This window comes from Leptopilina heterotoma, unplaced genomic scaffold, assembly GCF_015476425.1.
Source record: "Leptopilina heterotoma isolate Lh14 unplaced genomic scaffold, ASM1547642v1 Lhet_235, whole genome shotgun sequence".
Classification (NCBI taxonomy): domain Eukaryota; kingdom Metazoa; phylum Arthropoda; class Insecta; order Hymenoptera; family Figitidae; genus Leptopilina; species Leptopilina heterotoma.
Window position 1 is genome coordinate 1188182 of NW_025110952.1, and position 22316 is coordinate 1210497.

The window sequence follows — 22316 nt, forward strand, 5'->3', positions numbered from 1 at the left end:
TTATTTTAATTAAATTACTTATAATTAAAAAAAAATTTTGAAAAAAAATTTCACTTTCACCATTTAGAAATTATGTCGATATATTAGAATTTCTATTTGTCAACTAAACACAAATCAGTTATATAAATGAATTATTTTCACAAAATAGATATACATATATATATATATATATATATATATATATATATATATAATGAACTGAAGGAAATTCAATTAACTCCCTATCACTGCGCCTGTGGTTCATTATATTACGAAAAACAAAATTCAACGAGAGATACATTTAATCCGGATTTAAGGGGGGCGTTTCACCGCTGATTGTAGTGGGAGTAATGCGGTATGTGTTTATAGAGATTATTATATGCATTTAAGGAATTAAGGTGATTCTACGCAATGTAGAGAAACTACTTCAAATTAATTAAATTTTACGTCCATGTTTTTCTGATAAACAAAAAAAAAACAAAACGAAGAATTTATTAAATATTTTTGAAAAATTTTCAAATAATTCAAAAATATTTTTATTAATCTAAAAAAAATTATTAATGTTATTATTCATTATTTCTAAAAAAAATAAGCATTTTGTAACAAACATTTTAGGTAATTAACCAATTGTTAATCCTGTAAAATATTATCCTCTTTTTAATACGAAAAACTTAATTGTTTGACAAATCGAAATTATGGAGTTATTTTTCAAAAAAAAAAAAAAAAAAAAAAAAAAAAAAAAAAAAAAAAAAATACTTTCTCTATAGAGGAAGTAATTGTTGAAAAATTAGAAATTGGAAAATATTTTGCACATTTTCTGCTTCTCAATTAAAATTCATAAACAAAGTACAAGTTTTAAGTAAAAAAAAAAAATGTTGTAAATCAAATTTGGTTTAAGAAATTTTAAATTTATTTTGAAAAAAATATTTACAAAATTTCTATTTGTTAAAAACGATTGTAAAATTATTCGAAAACATCAATAACAAATATGGGATGGAAAAAATAAAAATAAAATAAAAAAAAAATATTTAAAAAAAAATATTTTTCCAAATATTTAATCATTATTATTTTTCCACAGGAATTGAAATTCTTCAAAAGATTCGAATTCAAACCTTTTTGAAATTTAACAACTTATAAGAATATTTCTTCATGTTTCATAATAAATTAAAAATAACCGAGTGTTAAGATCATTATTTTATATAATAAAAGTAATAATAGAAATAAATAAAAAAAAAAAAAAAATTATAATAGAAATATTTTTACTGTAACTTTTTCAAAATTCAATTATTTCTTAAAATTCACGCTATAATGCTTTTAATATTCAATTATATTATTTGAATATTTAAATAATTTGAATAATAAATATTCAATAATATAAAATTTTAACTGAAATTCATATTTTTATGAAATGAAAATCAATTTTTATTAAAAAATTCTACGTGAATTCAATTATTTAAATGCAAAAATTAAATAATAAATAATTTATTGAATAATTAAATATTTCTTAAAATTAAATTCTCATAAAGAATTTAAAAAAAAAATTTTAAATGATTGATTTCTTTTGACGTTTTTTTTGTAATTAAAATTATGGTAAGAAAAATGACAATTTTCGAGGAATTTGATTGAAATTTTATTAAAAATAATTGAAATTCTGCGATGAGTTTTATTTTATAAAAATAATTGAATTCATAAAAAGAATTTTATTCTTTTATGAAAATAATTCAATCCTTGTAAAAAATTTGATTATTTATTGGAAAATAATTAAATTATTGCGAAGAAATTTATACAAAAAAATTTTTAAATAAGAATTTTATTAAATAAATTCAAAACAAGAATTTTATTAAATTTTGGAAAAGAATTTGATTACTTTTGAAAATAATTGAATTTATGCAAAACTAAAATTTTTCTATAAATTTATTATTTGAATAATTAATTAAATATATATTAAAAAATGTAACTAATAATTTCAAAAGAATTGGAATTATTGAAATTTTTCAAAAATCTAAGTTCTTTAAAATTTCCAATTTAGTTTGATTTCAAAATTGAAATTTCTAAAAATTTCAAATTAAAACCTTTTGCAGTTCATTTATTTATAAAAATTGTAAAAGTAACTCTTTTAAAATAAAAATTGAATATTTTATATTAGAATTCGTGTTAATTTCACAGTTTATGAGGCAAATAAAAAAGATACAAAAATTCAGAAATTTCTTATGAATTCTAAAAGTTTAATTTAAAATTTTTTTTTTTAATTAAAAAAAATTTAAAAAAAAATTTTTTTTTCTGATTTTTTCTTAAATCCCCTGTTTCACAATCAAAATATATAATTATTGTGGTTATAATAGTAATAATCTATATTCAAATTCATATTTTATTTTTATGACAAAAAATTTGAATTAAAAATTTTTAAATTCTATTATTTTTAAAATTGCTAATTTTATTTAAAAAAGTATGTAAGAAGTTAGCCGCACGTTTTAGCGCGCGAATTGTTTCTAGTAGTTAATAATCATAATTATTAGATTTTCCCTCCTTATGAAATTAATAAAATTTAACTTAAGCTTCGACAAAAAGATTTTTTTTTTTGTTCAAAATTTACAATTTTTATATTATTAAACAATAGAAATTCAACTTTTTTTTTAAAATTACGTTCGTTATCATTTTTCAAAATTTTATTAAAAAAATCATTTGAGAAAATATGAAAGGAAATAGAATTTTATTCTCCTATATTCGAATGGTTTTTATTTCCTTTCATAGCTATTCGTATCCTCAAAGTTGCAATGAAATTGTATTCCCTTTTTTTCGGAAATTCTTTTGTAACTTTAGATAATATCAAAGGGCGGGAAAATACATGAGATTACTGGAGTTGAATAAAACACATTGATTAAAGAAAATACATTTATTTTAACATGAAGATTTTTAGGAAAAAGAACCAAATTACTCGGTTTTAAATTTTAAACATATTGAATATACATATTTTAAAAAACAAATACAAAGAAATTAGCAAAAAAAAAAAAAAAAAAATTATTATTTAATATTTAGAAAACTTCCTACAATAACAAGAATTTCTATTAATTATACAGTAATTAAAAAAGTTTGTTTTTTTCGCCTCACTGAACAATACATACTATGATAATGTATACTTTTTGTATTATTATAGAAACGGATATGTAGCTTTTAAATTTCGCATATTAGTTGACTTTTAAACATATATACTTTTTAAACAATAACATATACAAAATATGAATAATTCATTAGGAATTAATTTATTTTATTCTGCTTATTTTATTCCAAAACTTTGTTTCATAAAAGTTAAATATATTTTATAATAAATTGAATTAAAATTTATTATATATATTTTGAATTTAATGTCAAATGTTTTTGAAAATTTTTATTAATTCATTTTTTGAAGAGAATTATTTACAGTTTTGTAACCGAAATGATGACAAAGAGAGAAATAATAAGAGTATTCAATCGTTAAATTGGATTTCAAGAATTGAACCAGATTACCTCTGAGGTTTGCATAAATTATTGCTTTTAGCCCCCAGATTTTATATATGCAAACAAATATATATATGTATATATTTCTTTTCATTTTCACTTAAAATCGATAAACATTTTCTTCTTTTGTCCATAAAGAAAAAAAATGCAAAAAAAAAAAATTATTGCATATTCAAAACTTGTTGTGCAAAATTTATATTTTTACGCTTTTCGAGAAGTTTTACGAATATAGTCGAAAGAAAATTTAGACGAAATTCGTATTTTTAAAAGGAAAATAAAAAAAAAACTCGGAAGAAACAAATTTAAAGCGAATCTATTAAATTTTTTTTCGCCAGCCATATTGGATCCACCATTTTGAATTTTGAAAATCTAACATTAAATTCTTATTTAATAACCCCAAAAAACCTCGATTAACAAATTTTAAGAAAATCCGAACAATTTTTAATTTTTACCTCCGCCATATTGGATCCGCCATTTTGAATTTTTGAAAACCTATGATAAAATTCATAAGGAGCGGTTAATCCTCTGTAAATCATAAATTTTTTTTGAATAAAAAAATACAAAATTTTCTTTCATAGACTAACTTTTGTTTCGACTATGTCTGGCAATTTGCACAAAAAATGTACGAATCAGTATAATTTTCCATATTTATTCAACAATATTGTATAATTAAAGAAAAAATTTTTTTCTTCTAATTACCATTGCCTTATAAATGCTATTATTTTTAAAACAAGAAGTAACATGTTTTCATATACAATTAAAATTTTCATGATTCGAAATTAACTTCAGTTTACTTTATTATACGTACTCTGTAGTGTTTATGGAAAATTAGCGTATATATTAATTACTTTTGTTTAATGCGAGTTGTAATTATTCCTATTTAATGCGAATTATAATTAAATTCTGTGATTTAAAATTTATCCATTTTTTTGCAAATTTTTTTTTTCAAAATTTTCCTATTTTACAGAGAAATTTTCATTTTACAAAAAATCATATTATACATTAATTTGTTGCAAAAAGCAAGGGGCACACAAATTTTATTGAATCTTAAAACAGAAAATTTTTTTCCAATTTACAATCGACTATAATATTTTTCCAAAACTATATGGAGAATGTATTATAAGGAAATAATTTTTAGAGTGGATTATGCGAAGGGTTTTTTCTTATCCATCAGTACTCAACGATTTCGTCAAAAAAAAAAAAAAAAAAAAAAAATCTTAATTACAATGTATGTATAATTATTATAGAATTTTCTGTAATAATTTGAAGCGTTTCACAGACGTAAGTTTTAATTTATTATTTTTGTTTTTATTCTTATGACATTGATATGAGAATAATGTGTATTGTATTATGTCTAAAAGTAAAAAAGGAGACATCAAATTTATCAAATATGAATAATCTAATTTATAATAATTATATGGCATAATAATTTATTTATTTAATTCAGATGGCATTTGTGAGAAATTCAATTTTACTCTTGCCAAATATGTCCAATATCTACACAATATTTAAATAAGGATTTGAAACATTTTCCTAAACGAAATAATAATTCCAAATCATGTATTTACGGTATGATCAATAATAAACTTTTAAATCATGTTTCGAATCAAGAAAATCCCTTTTTATAACAGACAACTAATTTACATAAAGGAATTTACAAAATTTCGAAACAATTGTCATAATACTGTTTTGTTACAAATGATTTTGGAGAATTAAAGAAAAATTGAGTTTAAGATGATTTTTTTTTTTGGTGATTTAAGGATTTTGCGAAATAGCATCACCCTTATTAAGTCTTCTCATTAAATCGTAAACTTCGTATAAATTAAGATCGTGTGTGTTATTCTTTTCTTTTTTAATATTGTTGACCAATGATTCAGGATATGATGATTCACTTGATCTTTTTCCAACTCCAAATGAAAATCGTTGAGGACTGCGTTTGTATTGTGGTTGGCCATCTTCAAAATCGTTGAGACTCGGGTCGTAGGATGCATCAGACAAGTAGTCCATTGATTGATCGTCGTAATTAAATCTTTTACCAACGCCAAATCCATAGGTTTTGCTTCGTCTACCCACGCCAAATTCATATGGACGTGATCTCTATATTTAGTGCAGAAAATAAAAAAAAGAGAGAATAAGTTTTAATAAATATTTTATGAAGTGAGGAATTCTATTTGTAAAATTAAAACCGATTTTTGGTCGCAGTCATCAGGGGAAGTGCTTCCTGGTGCATATACTCGGATGTGATTCCCGAATATTCAAGAGCAACAGAAAGATGAAAATTATCTTTTGTGTTTTGGTACTGTCAAAACAATGGCAGCGACGACCATTTTAAATTAAAGATGATAAGTGAATTACTCGGGGTCCATTATGTAACTTCTCGACTTCTCGACTTCCCATTCCCACTCTCACTTCCCCCTTTCACTCTCACTTCCCACCTTCCACTCTCACTTTCCACCTTCCACTCCCACATTCAATTTCCACATAACACTCTTACTTCCCACCTTCCATTACCCTCTCTCTTTCTACATGCACTTTTCACATTTACATCCCACCTTCCACTTCTAAATTTCACTTTCCACTCCCACCTTCTTTTTTCTCCTCCTTCAGACTTTCACTCGCCATATTTCACTTCCCACATTCACTTACTACTCCCACTTTCCACTCTTTTTTCCCACCTTCCATTTCCCCTTTCTCTTCTCACATTCACATCCCACCTTCCTCTTCCTAATCTCACTTTCCACTTCCTTCCACTTTCTTCCTTCCTCCTCCTTCCACTCTCACTTTCCACATTCATTTACTACCTTCCAATTTCTACTACCACTTTCCACCTTCACTTTCTACCTTGCACTTTCCACTCCACATTCACTTCCCACCTCCCACTTTTTACGCTCACTTCCCACTCCCACATTCACATCCCACCTTCCACTCCCATCTTCTTCCTTTCTCCTCCTTCCACTCTCACTTCTCACATTCATTTACCACCTTCCAATTTCTACTACCACTTTCCACCCTCAATTCCTACCTTGCACTTTCCACTCCCACATTCACTTCCCACTCCACATCCCACCTTCCGCTTCCTAACCTTACTTTCCACTCCCATCTTCTTCCTTTCTCCTCCTTGCACTCTCACTTCCCACATTCATTTACCACCTTCCAATTTCTACTACCACTTTCCACCCTCAATTCCTACCTTGCACTTTCTACTCCCACATTCACTTCCCATTCCCATTCCCACATCCATATCCCACCTTCCGCTTCCTAACCTTACTTTCCACTCCCATCTTCTTCCTTTCTCCTCCTTCCACTCTCACTTCCCACAATCATTTACCACCTTCCAATTACTACTACCACTTTCCACCCTCACTTTCTACCTTGAACTTTCCACTCCCACATCCCACCTTTCGCTTCCTAATCTTACTTTCCACTTCTAACTTCTTCTTCCTTTCTCCTCCTCCCACTCTCACTTCCCACATTCATTTACCACCTTCCAATTTCTTCTACCACTTTCCACCCCCACTTCCTAATTTTCACTTTCCACTCTCACATTCACATCCCACTTTCCACATTTATTTACCACCTTCCACTTTCCAATCCCACACACATTTCCCAACTTTCACTTTCTACTCCTAGATTCAATTCCCACCATTCACTTTCCACATACCACTCTTATTTCCCACCTTTCATTTCCCTCTCCCTTTTCACATTTACATACCACCGTCCAGTTCCAAGCTCACTTTTCACTCACACCTTTTTTTTCCTCCTCCTTCAAACTTTCACTTGCCATCTTCCACTTCTCACATTCATTTACCAGCTTCCACTTTCTACTACCACTTTCCACCCTCACTTCCTACCTTGCACTTTCCACTCCCACATTCACTTCCCACATTCCACTTCCCACATTCAATTCCCACTTTCCACTCTTACTTCCCACCTTCCATATCCCTCTCCCTACCCATTTTCACTTTCCATATTTATATCCCACCTTCCACTTCCCTATCTCACTTTCCACTCACACCTTTTTTTCTCCTCCTTTAAACATTCACATACCACCTTCCACTCCCACTTTACACCTTTCACTTTCCACTCTCACTTCCCTGCTTCCACTTCCAATTCCCACCATTAGGAGGGGAAAGTGAGAAGCAAAATTGGGAAGTAAGAGTAGAAAGTGAAAGGTTGTAAGTGTGAGTGAAAAGTTGGATTGGGAAGTGAGAGTTGAAGATGGGATGTAAATGTGAAAAGTGGGAAGTGGAAGGTAGTATGTTTAAAGTTGAAGATGGGAAGTGAATGTGTAAAGTAAAAAAAGAAAGTAGGAAGTGGAAACTGAGGATAAAAAGTGGAAGTTGAGAATTGAATGTGGAAAGTGGGAGTAGAATGTGGAAAGTGGAATGTGGGAAGTGATAGTTGAAGGTGGGATGTGAATGTGGAAAGTGGGAGTAGAAAGTGGAAAGTGAGAATAGGAAGTAGGAGTAGAAAGTCGAAGTTGGGAAGTGAATGTGGAAAGTGGGAAGTGGAATGTGGGAAGTGAAAGTTAAAGACGGGATGTTAATGTGGAAAGTAGGAAGTGAATGTGGAAAGTAAAAAAAGAAAGTAGTAATTGGAAACTGAGGGTAAAAAGGGGAAGTTGAGAATTAAATGTGGAAAGTGGAATGTAGGAAGTGATAGTTGAAGGTGGGATGTGAGTGCAAAACAGTAAGTGGGAAGTGGAAAGTGTAAGGTGGGAAGTGAAAATGGAAAGTGAGAGTAGAAAGTCGAAGGTGGGAAGTGAGAGTTGAAGATGGTATGTGAAAGCAGAAAGTGGCAAGTGGAAACGGGGGGTAGAAAGTTGAAGGTGAGAAGTGAATGTGTAAAGTTAAAATGGAAAGTGGGGGTAGAAAGTCGAAGGTGGAAAGTGAATGTGGAAGGTGGGAAGTGAGAGTTGAGGATGGGATGTGAATGTGAGAAATAAGAGTTGAATATGAGATGTGAAAGTGGGAAGTGGAAACCAGGGGTAAAAAGTGGAAGGTGAGAAGTGAATGTGGAATGTGGGAGTAGAAACTGAAGGGTAGAAAGTGAGAGTTAAAGATGGAATGTGAATGTGGAAAGTGGAAGGTGGAAAGTGTAAAGAGAAAGTGGGAAGTAAGAGTGGAAAGTGCACGGAAAAAATTAATTTAGTACATTTTACGAAACTAATTTTGGAATAGCGGATACGGAGAGGAGTTTAGTATAAGATAAAACAGAATCAATAGTAATATATGATGACTGCGTTTCTCGAAAACTCAAAAAAAAATTCTATGGAATTCACAAATGATCGGTTGGACGTTCTAATTCAAGAGTTTTGTAAAATGTTTAGCCTGAAGCGCATGCGCCACGGAAAAAAATATTCACGGAGAAAAAAACGAATAAAGCAGAAAAAAGAATTTCTTAATGTACCAATGAGCTCTCAAGACCATTTTTTCTCGTCTTCTATAGGAGATAGATGATTGGTTCGACACATGTGACTGTACTCTACAACGCAATGGTTCGTTTGGATTGGCTTATTTTATTCTGACACTAACTTAACGGAAATACGCATACATATAAACGAATTCTGACGCAACGCACATACAATATAACTCGCACTTGTAGATGAAAGAATTGAGTTTCTTTATATACTAACTGAGGAGATTAAAACTGCGCTTGTGAGAAATGTCAATATACTGAATATTAATTTTTAAAAAAATCATTTTTTTAAAAGTTATACAAAATATTTTATGGTTTTTAAAATAACATTTTTTGATTATAATTAGTTATAAAATCTCTATAAAATTTTTCAATTTTTAGAAAATAATTTTATTCTTAATTTTAAATTATAAATAAATTGACAAAAAATTTTCAAAATTAAATTCAAACTCAAAAAATGTTTATATTAAATTGTCTAAAATTTGAAGTAATAACAGTTAAAACTTGAGAAATTAATATATATATTGTCATCGGTAAATATTATGATAAACTATAAAATTTATTGGACTGTAAATTAAAAGAAATTAATAATAATTAAAAGTTTGGATTACAAAAGCACATAAAAAATGTTACGAATTTGGAACAATGAAATGTGAAATACGTAAAAGAAAACAATTATCCAAATGTTACCGGCAGGTAAAGCAGTTCTCTTTTTCCTTCCACATATTATATCTATATACAGCAGACAAGTTAATACCGACGCGACGAGACAAGCTTCAACATATCTATTTATAACGCGACTTTTGGTACACCCCGTATAGAATTTTACGAAACTTTGTGTTCGAGAATTCACGATAGACAGCGAAGTGGAAACTCAAACCACGCGTTTTTAGATTGCACGAAACATTTTTACCATTTTCTGATAAAATGTTCACCAGAAAATACGAAACATTTCTTCATTCAAGCTTGTTTTATAAATTACAACACTGGTTGCAGTTTCTCGACAATTGTTCTGCTTAAAGTAGTGAAAGTTTCTGGGTTTTTGAAAAACTTCGTCTAGGAATCTTAAATATCCGCTAGTGCGAAATTAGTTTCGTAAAATCTGCTGAACTTATTTTTTCCGTGTGGGAGTAGAAAGTGGAAAGTGGTAACAGAATCGCCCCCCTGGTTGACTATAGATAAAAAGTCGTTCTATTTTATCGTCCGAAGCTAATTATCTACCGCGGATAAGTGAAAACTACCAAAACATCTACCATTAATCTAAACAGTGTTGAATAGTTTTCTAAAAAATATTATATACCTTTCCAATACCAAAATTGTAAAGAGGTAGTCTCTTATATTCGGAAACGTATGTATATCTCTTCATGGGTAAATATTGTGAAGAACGACTATTAGCAGCATAATCTAAATTGGCATTATTATCCCTGTCAGTATATGTACTTGCTTCCAGTGCCGAACAAAAGATACTCAAAGTGCTCAGTACAGAGAAAATAAATACTGTCATCTTCATTATTCCACTATATATTATTCCGATTCTTCGAAAGTTGATAAAAATGCCTGAAACATTATTCAAAACAAAACAATAATTAGTATTCAACAAAAATTAATAATTATATTTATTATGCAAAATATGATGGAAAATTAACAATTTAATATAAATTATTTAAATTTATAAATTTTAATCCACTCGGAAATATTTGTACTAATTTGATTCAAATAATTTATTCATAAAATCTTTTTTTCAAATTATTAAATTATTGAAGTGAAATTGTAATTTGTAATTGTGTGCACCACAATAATATCACTTCAAACCGGAAAGGGGTAAACTTTATCGCATAAACAGAGATTGAAATATTTTAACGATGATATGCCTTTGGGCATTTTTGGAAAGTTTGTTAATTGTTGTGTAATGAGTTTCCCTTACACACTGCGCGCTATTTGAATTTGAAATAAATTTTTTTATATAAATTATTCACATGCTTTTTGCATTGCAAATGTATAATTGCCAATTATAATAATTTCTTTAAAATAAATTTAATTGGAAATGAGAAATTAAATCCTATTTTGTAAATATCTGATTTAGGTAAATTATTTAGACAGATATGTCTAAAGTAGGGTTTAAAAGTTTTTATATACACCATGTTGCTTTCATTTTTACTATTAAGACTTGTAAATTGGTCAAAACATGAAAAATTATATTTGACAATTTTATGCAACCTTTTTGTATAAAATAATAGAATTAGACTGACGGATTGGTTTTGTTTTGAAAATTTATTTTTAACTTCAAATATCGATTTGTTGCAAAGAAAAAGAAAATCGATTCATTTTGCACATTTTTTCAAAGTTTTTTCTCAGTTAACTAATTTACTTTCATTCTTAAACTTGAATAAAAAAATAAAAAATTTTTCGGAATTAAATCTAGTTGTTTGATTTATTTTCCGATAAACACAAGTAATTAAGTAATTGAATAATATTTACCTAAGAAACTATTAGTATTTAACTAAGAAACTATTATCTTTAATTAATTACAGTACTCGACGAGTGTTATTCGTTCTGTCGATAAACAATTTATTTGTCAACACTAATAATTCATAATCCATTAAAGTAAGTATATCATAGAGGAAATGAGAGGAAATATATTTGGTCATTTGTCTCATATCTGCGTAGTGACTTTTAAGCCGCAGGCAAAAGTTCCGCTTTATTGATCGCAATTTAGTTTATTTTTCTTCTCCTCAAAGAAATGTCAGAAAATTGTCATTTTCATGATGGAACAGTATAAATATTTAGATAGAAATATAGAATTCATTTATTTACATCCTACCAATTACTTTTAAAAAATTTTCATAGTCCTCATGTCAATATTCTTTCTATATTCCTTAATTCCAAATTTCCTTCTTTTTGCGCAAAATTATTCTCAATTTAGTGTTTTCATGATGATAAAAAAATTATGATGATGAAATATTAAATGGACCGCAAATGGATTTAAATCGGTTATTAAAATTAAAATGTTGATTCCATTAGGAGTGGTAATAAGCATTTTCGACGGAGGAGATTTGAGCTGTCGTAATAGTTATGGCAGCAGTAGTAGCTTTGAGCCACAGATTTTATCACTCTTTGCACTGACATCGGAGAGCCAGGACAAGATAGCAATAACTGCGAGTGAGGAGTGGAAGTGAAAGAGAGGAAAAGTCGAATAAATAGCTTTCAGGAAGTGGGTGGGAAAAGATGGAAAAGCAGTTCTATTACAGAAGAAAATTTCTGAACAGGTGCTTCTCGAGTCAATAATGACCCTCAACGCCCACCACCCTAACAAAGCTGTGTTTATTGGCTGAAAAAAAAATTCATATCATATTTTACATTTGAAAAAACTTTTTCTGCACTCCCGCTAACGCAATGGAAAATATGCAAAAAAAAAATTGTAAACCAGAAATAAATTTATTTTATTCCTCTTTTTTTCTTTTCATTCACAAAAGTTGAATTTTACATTTCTGACAATCAGCAGAATGGACAATTCGCATCCCCATACCTTTTGAAAACAAATTTTTTTAATTCGCAATATTTCTTCATTACTCAGAAAAAAAAATTTATTCTCATCCTCTTTTCTGAGCTAAAAATAAAGAATGCTTAAATGCCCATTTTTTACAATCCAATTAAGAAGTTAAATTAGTTTTCGCAAATATTTGTTGTTCTGTAGCTTAGAAGATTAACGAGTTGTAAGTGAGAGAAAGGAATTTATTTCAGTTTCGTTAAAATTTATAGAAATAATGTTAAAATTTCTATTTTTTTTTAGAAGCAGGATAAAAAATGAACATGAGATGAATGATAAACGAAATGGTTCATCTTTTTTTCAAATAGTGTATAGGTATAGCAATTCAAACTCTCCCCTGTTACCCGTGTAGAAATTTCGCTATGGCCCGGATCAGGGACTGATCGGGCCTTCCATATTAGGGAATGAAACACACGGCCCGATATGGCCCTGATCAGGAAATCCACATTTGATCGTCGCCCCGATCTGGCCCAGGTCGGGCCGTGTGTTTCATTCCCTAATATGGCCATAATAGGGATATTTCTACACGGGTATATGTAATGTGTTTAAAATTGAATTTATGTCTTTGGGGGTAGAAAACCGCTGGTGCTTGTAGATTTTAAATTCTCTCTCTCTCTCTCCTTTTTTATTAGAAATGAGAATAGTTCGTAATTTTACACTTTTTTAATAAAAAAAAAATTCGTACTAAACACATTGTGATAAAAAAAAATGTTAATCTACTTTTCTTATTGATACTATTCATAAGAAATTTTTTTTCTGAAAATAAGAAAACAGTTATGAAATGATCAGAATCAAATTTTATTTAACACTCAAATAGTTTACAATAAATCAAATAAATGTGTGTTTAATATTTTAAACATTGCAGTTGTAGGTAACGGCTTATATGCTATACTTCCGTGGTTTGCATAACTATTTAAAAAGATTAATGAAAGTATTGCATTTAAAAAATTTATAAAGATTAACAAACAATTGTTTTAAATCATTAGAAACTTTGTGTAAAAACATTGATAAAATAAGAAAGAGCACCCATAAGAAACCACTTTTTAAAATTGCATAACCTTATTTAACAAACTTGAAAAAGATCAATAAAATTATTTTTGATACCTAATTTTTTTAACAAATTTATAAATATAACAAATTTATAACAAATAACTAAAATACCTAGTATTGTTTATAACAAATTTTTAAAATGATACAATTTTTCACCAATCCGACGATATTGTACAAGGAGAAAAAAGCAAAGACATAAAAAATTTAAATGTATAGCACTCTTAATCTATGCCTATTCTAAGAAAATTACCAAACGTATCTAACACGAAAATCGCGAAAGTAAAAACCTTGAACTTTATAACAAAAATTTTTAAAAAATCGATTTTGTCATCACTATAGAAACAAAAATTGCAAACATAATATAATTTTTAAACCATAAGTAAAATACAATTTTCGGAGTACATTAATTTATAATTTGATTTCAAAAACACACAAATACTTTATTTGACACTCGACTAACATTCTTACAATAGACAATTTTTTTGTTTTCCTATTTTCGAGTGCATGAATAGCATTGAAGGCCCAAATTGTCTAAATGTAATTCAGGTAAGCTGCCCTACAACGGAAAAACATACGTATAAGTGATACCTACTGTCGCTTAAGTCAATTTTTCTATAAATGAACATAAAAAAATGAACCTAATCGATAATGTTGCTTATCTATGTTTTTCTGTTGTAGAGCAATACGCGTTTCCAGGTGTATTTCTAGCGAAAGTTTCTGAAAATGTTTTCATTATGTCTTCCTACATGCATTATTGACAAAAAATGATTTTTTCTACAACCCAAGTAGAAAACCATATTACTTCAATAAAACTTCATTATTATATGACAAACTAGTAAATACTGCAATATTAAAGTGTTCGATGTAAGATAACATTAGTTAGCATAACAGTAATATTATGTGCTACATACTTGGAAAACAATACTATTTTCGGGTGCAATAGGCGCACTTAATAATTGCGCGTTTCTTAACCGACACTTTTTAGACGAATCTCTTTAGAAAATCAAAAATCTTTTCATCAATAATACTTGCAAAAATTTCAAATAGAAATACAAGAAGAGACAATGAAAATCCAATTGACAGTACATACAAGGAAATCAGCAATAACTTTTCTTTCTCGATTTCTGTAGGTGGCTCTAAAATCTGATGCTCCAGTGCACCACTTCTAAAGAGTTTTGATATGAAACCGCATTGTCCTGCTCTTATAATAATCTCCCTAAAACGGTCAGTGAACGGCGAAAAAATTCTTACTAAGAATCCTTCATGTACACTAGCAACCGATTCTAACAACAATTTTCCATTGAATTCTCCTCTTAACTCCCGTATACGATTAACATACTGTATTGCATTAGAGCAAATACAAGACACATTTTGATAATCATTCAAATACTGAAGGCACGCTAATTCTGATCTGTTATCCGGAAGTACAATAGAATTTTCTGATAATTTACGAATATGAGGGTTAGAACTTTCAGCCATTGAAGACATTAAAGCCATACTGTTTACTACAGGTTGCAAAGACGATGCAGCGAGTTCTGCGAGAGTTGTTATCTCTGGTGGGGATTGCAACGAAATGTCCAAGATGACGGAAAAAAAGTAGCCTGTATAAACGAGGCAAGCAACTACAAACGATCCAAACACTATTCTCTCCACCACTTTGACTGGTTCCTCAATAATAGACAATCCCATTATGATTTGACTGATGTTCAACGTTGTCCATGCACTTTCTCTGAACCGCATCATAATTGCAGTTAATTTAAGTACGCACATCATACTAACAGTTCCAAGAATCATGAATAGAAACTCTTGTGAAAAGACAATGACATTAGAAGATTTTGCAATTTTCGGTATTACAGCTTTTGCATCAGATTGAATTAAATAACCCAATTGCAGCGTAGCGACATTTACACCGTTAATTAAGAAAAATGTGTTTGCAAACATTTCAGCTCTTTGCCGATGTAAAAGTACTTCTTTCTTCAATATAGATGAAGACACCTTAGAAATTTTGGGTTTGAAGTTCATTTCGTGTGCTAAAATTCCAGTAAATTTCTTCGCAGTATTAAATTTAGTTGCGACTATCCCACTTCCATTGGAAAAGAGGAATCTTAATGGATAGCCATGTAAATTCTCCAACTTATTTGGAAACCATTGGCTTTTAGCTGATAACTTAAGTACAGTGTATTTATTTATGAACGGATTTAACCGATGCATAAAAGGTGGATAGTCTCTTTTCTTGTTGATTTGCTTCAAGTCTTCTTGCCGATAGATCAAAATAGTGACGTCCAAAAAATCATAATTCCATAAAGTCTGTAAAGTTTTCCTAACATCCATGTCAGGTATTTTTCGAGAATGCACGATTAAACATTTCGGCGTTGGTAAAGTTTTTGATAACGTTTTAATACTAAGAAGAGATTTACTAACCATTTTAGTAGATACATAGTTCACACTATCTGTTACAACTACAAATAGCGTTGTCTTTCTTGGAGGTTCAAGTGATTTCAAATAAACCTTGAGCAGTTCACTTCTCCATTTACTGTATTCGATACTTGAAGATGGGAAATTTTTATAGATTGACTTGAAAAGAAAACTTACTGAATCGTCGGTGGTATTTTTTTCATAATCAAAAAGAAATACTACCTGGTGTAGTTTCGATTCTTCCTTTAGATACTTTACTAACCCGTCATAATGCTTTTCAATTGCAGATATTTGCAAGATTACTTTCCAAATCACAAGGATACATAACGTCTTAACGATTAGATTCATTTTGGTAAAATAAATATTCTGTTGATCTTTCTGTCTACTCAGTTGATTGTCATTTTGTATGGAGGATAATAATTCGAAAGTTTTATGGGGATTAGATAATATAGTTTCAATGACATTTTCGGTTTAGAGTCAATTGGGGTTCGTACTGAATGCGTTTAGATAAATTTTAATTGAATTCACTTTGTGGCTGTAATTATCACACCAAACGAATTAGAGTTTTAACTTCTTTTTAGGCACTTCACCAATTCATTGTAATAATTTTCCTTTGAAGAAATTTCTTAGGAATAGCTTAGTAGCTATTGTTTTAGAACTAATTAATCGAATACAAGATGCAAAGTTAATTATCAATCCTCCAAGTCAAAGTTTGGACTTGGAGGATTGAAAATCAACTTTGCATCTTACATTATCTTTTACTGATTAAGAAAGTCTTTTAACAATTTCGTTATAGCTACAATTTTACTCTTAATATTATAAGTGAAGCATGTCTAATACTGTCACAATTTTTTTGGTTAAAATGTTAAAATCACTTTATGGCAATATTATATGGGAATTTTGTAGTAGTATTGCTAACAAGTAAGCCGACCGAAGTATAATGGCATAGACTTCCTTAAAACTTCGCACATTTCCAGAGCTTGCAGAGAAAATTAAAACGTTGTTTTTTCGCGCTAATAATCGACCATAAAGGTTTGAAGCTATTCTTCAGTTAGGAACGTATATTTATACTGATTACAAGCAAGATATCTTTGTGATAAAAAATAAATAATAGGTTGACTTTACTAAGTAAAAAATCCGTGTATTACTTTAAAAAATTGACTATCCATTCAAAAAAATCAATTCTTTAACGGTGTTGGATAAAGAAAAGCTTTTAAAAATGTCCGTCAGAACTGATGTTTTAATTTAAATGGATTTTTATCTCATTTCAGACCACAACTGTAGGAAATACTTGTTTAGAACAACTTAGGGATCGTCCATATATTACGTAACACTTTTTGAGGGGTGGGGGGGTCCAGCTATTTGTTACGATAAGCCAAAAAAATGGCGCTAATGTATATAACAGTGTGTTACATGGGGGGAGGGGGGGTCAAAATTTTCAAAAATTATCGTTACGTAATATATAGACAGCCCCTTAAAGCTAAGATAATTTACCTAGATCTAGCTGGGGTTCTGGTGGCATGTGGACTATAGTTATAAAATCGTTTTAGTAAGAAAATGATAAACATACCATTGTTCTTTTCTTGCTAACAGGAATTTCTAATTAGTCCACATGCTACTTGGTCCCTTGTCGGAACTAGGTATACTAACTTAGTTTTATTTGTGGAACTTAATATAAAACTTTTTAGAAAATTTCTTTTTACAAATGTTAACAGATTTTTTGACATTTATCAAATTAGAAATTAACTGAATTTTCTCAAAAAACTTTTTAAATTGTGGAAATAAATGGCAAACTTGTTGCAATTATCATTTTTCAATATGTCACAGCTTTTTTAAAAACTTTCAGCCGACAGCAATGATTTTTGAAAGGGAGCGTTCACAAATGAACATACATATATGTTAAATCCTATTTGAATTTTTACCCTCGGTGGCACGGGTTAAAGTTTGTTATCAAATGGGATGTTCTTGTCCACTGCCAAATATCATCGATATCATCGATATGTTGAAACAATGAATTCTACAAATTTAGAAAAGGTCTTCCTTTCAAAAACGTCTCTTGGTCAGACATAGATCATCCTATAAACCGCTTATCGTTGTCTTTTTCATACCCCAAGGGCATGAAAAGTTATCCAGGACATTTAAAAAATTTTTTTAAAAAACAGATCATTCTTTTCAATATAAGATATTTTATTGTAACACCTGCTTAAAGATATACTATGTATATCTACTCGAAAGCAAAGATATTTCAATTAGAGATTCCAATGAATGACATTTTTAATCTATGCGTATTCTACGAAAGTTCCTCACGTATCTAACATGACAATCAAGTGAGTAGAAACCTTGAACTTTATAGCAAAAAAGAAAAAAATTATCGATTTTATTATCGCTATAGAAACAAAAAATACAAACATGGTTGTATTTTTAAAATATAAGCAAAACTCAATATTCGGTGTGCATATTTGTTTTTTTAGGTAAAAAGGAAACTTTTACTGCCCGGCGTTCATTCATATCACCAGATTAAAAAATATCTTAACAAATTGCGTCCAGGCTAAGTTACATAGCACTATAGGCACCCTTTGATAAAAAAATGTTAATTTACTTTTGTTTTTGAAACTATTCATAGAAATTTATTTACTGAAAATAAGAAAACAGCCATGAAATGATCAGAATCAAATTTTATTTCACACTGATATAGTTTACAATAAATAACACAAATAGTGTGAGTAACAGATTGCATATTCTGTTCTTCCAGTTTGCATACCTATTTATAAAGCATAATACTTATACATTAATATAATGCTATTATAATACCATTTCAAAAGTTTGTTATAAACCATACCATTCCGATGAAGATTAATGAAAGTATTGCCTTCCAAAGTTCCTAAAGATTAACAAATAATTGTTTTAAATTATTAGAAAGTTTGAGTAAATACATTGATAAAATAGGGAAGAGTACTCATAAGAAACCTCTTTTTAAAAATGCATAACCTTATTTAACAAACTTGAAAAAGCAAAAAATTTATTTTTTACAATTCTGTTTTATAACAAACAACTGAAATGGGTTTGCTTGATATGGTACAATTTAATTTTTAACCAAGCCGACGATATTGTGCAAAGAAAAGAAAGCAAAGACATTTTCAATGCATTAAAAATTTAAATGTATAACACTCTTAATCTATGCCTATTCTAAGAAAATTACCACACACGTATCTAACACGAAAATAGCGAAAGTAAAAACCTTGAACTTTATAACAAAAATGTAAAAAAATCGATTTTTTCATCACTATAGAAACAAAAATTGCAAACATAATATAATTTTTAAACCATAAATAAAATACAATTTTCGGAGTATATTAATTTATAATTTGATTTTAAAAATCAATACTTTTTGCTGGTGCAATAAGCACTTAATAACTGCACGTTTCCTAACAAACATTTTTTAAGACAAATCTCTTTAGAAAATCAAAAATACTTTCATCAATAATACTTGCAAAATTTTCAAAAAGAAAAGCAAGAAGAGATAATGAATATCTAATCAAAAGCACGTAGAAAGGAATCAGCAATAACTTCTCTTTCTCTAGATGATCTGGTTGCTTTAGTGCACTACTTAAAAAGAGTGAGTTTTAATAAGAATTCTTCATGCATACGAGCAATCGATTTTAACAACAATTTTCCATTGAATTCTCCTCTTAACTCTCGTACACGATTAACATACAATATTGTTTTCCTAGAAATACGAGACACATTTTGATAATTATTCAAATATATAAGGCACCCTAATTCTGATTTTTAATCTGGAATTGCAATAGAATTTTGTGATAATTTAAAATTTAAGAATATTATTTTAAGAATAAACTCTGCATACTTGTAGTTTAGGATGTGCTTAACACGAATCTGTATAGTCAAGAATAAATGGCAGCTGTCAAAAATGCTGCCAAATTTCTGACAAATGAATATTCAAGTATTTTCCCAGAGTAAACGGAAACTAATTGAAATTAATTAAAATGAATTCACAAAGAGCTTCAGTGAATTCAGCTTTGCGACAAATACGAATTGGAGCCATGTTGCAATTCTCCTGAATTCGTCAAACTGTATTCGACAGCACGAATGCAATGCATGCCTTGGTCGTTTCTTTCGAATGCGAATTCTTTTTCTCAAATTAGTGCAAATTGAATCAAATTTAATCGAATATACAAAGAGCTTGACTAAATCCCGCTTTCTACCAAAAATCTTAATTCGTTTGAATTAGTTTTCATTTACTTGGTTAATCATCAGTATTTTACATTAAGGGGTTACGCCACCCTGAACGCATGAAAATCGGATGGTTTTTTAGGAATTTTTTTGATAAAACTGTTTCAGGTAGGACTTCTTTATATTTATTGATGCTTTAGTACATATATTGAGCTTTATAAATAGTAAAAAAAAATTGTTTTTAATTAAAAATGGCGGAGATATAACTATTGGCGTGGATCAATTTTTCCGGAGCACTCCTTGATGGTGTACATGATTGGCAGTTCAATTTTTGTCAGAAACAAGTAAAACAATATTTTTCTTAAAAAGTGATAAATTTTGAACAGAGTGACAAAGCCATTTAAAAAAACAAATTTTTTTACGCAAATGGAAGCACTTCAAAAATTGACATTTTTTTTTTGGCTAAAATTACCGTATAAAAAATTGGATAAAAAATTTTCAAATTATTCAATCAAAAAAATCCCACGTCACTCTGTGGAAAATCTATTTAGGAAGATGTATATTAATTTTCAAGTCAATCGATTGAATAGTTTTTGAGTTATCGTGTACACCGTCTCGAAAATTGTGGTTTCGAGAAAAACGCAAAAGAAGAAAAAAATGAACTTTTGTGTATTATAACTTGAAAATTTTTCAATTTACTATTTAATTAGCAATTCCTGGGCCATAATTTTTTTATTTAAGAATGGAAGGGATACAATGAAAAGGACCCTTCCTAAATCATAAAAGGGCCCCCTAGACCATTCGAAAATAGAAAGTCGCTGCTTCCAGCAGCTCTCGGCGCGTCCCCACCGCGCTGACTTCTAATGACCATAAGTTTTGTAATTAGTGAGACATTGTCTTCGGCGACATCTCAAAATATTCGTTAGAATATAAACTTTGAAATTAAGCAAAAAAAAAAAAAAATTTTTTGAAAATTTCAGGGTGGCGTAACCCCTTAATTTAAATAAGTTCAAGTATTTTCTAGACTACTGAAATTAAACTAAGTAGCAACATGTCATTTTAACAGTTGACAAACAATTTCATAAAAATTCAAAAAAATCTGGTCCTTAAAAGTTTGACAGCATTTTTGACAGCTGTCATTGATTAAAATGCCATTCCGTTATTCCGTTTGATTTTAGTAATTTAAAGAAAACTTCTATTTGAGAAAATAAAGGTAAAATATTTGTCAGAACTTATGCTTCATATAGAACGGATTATTATCACAATTGAGACGGTTATTGCAATACTTAAACAATAAGCCGGAACCTTGAAATGATGTAATTTCATTTTCATTAAACAAATTGAATATGTATTGAAAAATCTTTCATTTTTGGACTTAAATTAAAGTAAAAATTTTCAAGATTCCGGCTGTTTCTTTTCAAGTTACGATCAATGTTTCTATGGCGATAATAACATTAGTTTCAAATAAAGTATAACTTCTTACCGTCATTTTTAGATAACTTTTTTGCTCGAACACTTTTAATCGACACTTTTTAGACAAATCTCTTTAGAAAATCAAAAATCTTTTCATCAATAATACTTGCAAAAATTTCAAATAGAAATACAAGAAAAGACAATGAAAATCCAATCGACAGTACGTACAACGAAATCAGCAATAACTTTTCTTTCTCGATTTCTGTTGGTGGCTCTAAAATCTGATGTTCTAGTTCACCACTTCTAAACAATTTTGATATGAAACCGTATTGTCCTGCTTTTATAATAATCTCCCTAAAGCGATCAGTAAAGGGCGAATAAATTCTTACTAAGAATCCTTCATGTACACTAGCAACCGATTCTAACAACAATTTTCCATTAAATTCTCCTCTTAACTTCCGTATACGATTAACATATAATACTGCCCTAATGGAAATACAAGACACATTTTCATAATCATTCAAATACTGAAGGCACGCTAATTCTGATCTGTTATCCGGAAGTACAATTGAATTTTGTGATAATTTACGAATATGAGGGTTAGAACTTTCAGCCATTGAAGACATTAAAGCCATACTGTTTACTACAGGTTGCAAAGACGATGCAGCGAGTTCTGCGAGAGTTGTCATCTCTGGTGGGGATTGCAACGAAATGTCCAAGATGACGGAAAAAAAGTAGCCTGTATAGACGAGGCAAGCAACTACAAACGATCCAAACACCATTCTCTCCACCACTTTGACTGGTTCCT

General features: G+C 29.3%; 1 protein-coding gene across 1 annotated transcript in view; it reads right to left on the reverse strand.

Annotated features, from left to right (window-relative positions):
- Positions 1–3845: 3845 nt before the first annotated feature.
- The window catches only part of LOC122502611 (allatostatins), a 43405-nt gene continuing 24934 nt past the window's right edge, over positions 3846–22316 (reverse strand). The window contains exons 2-3 of the mRNA XM_043612761.1: positions 10193–10449; positions 3846–5571 (exon numbers count right to left, since the gene is read on the reverse strand). Of these exons, the coding sequence (XP_043468696.1) occupies positions 5230–5571; positions 10193–10402 (552 nt within the window). The 5' untranslated portion in view covers positions 10403–10449 and the 3' untranslated portion in view covers positions 3846–5229. The remainder of the gene's footprint in view (positions 5572–10192; positions 10450–22316) is intronic.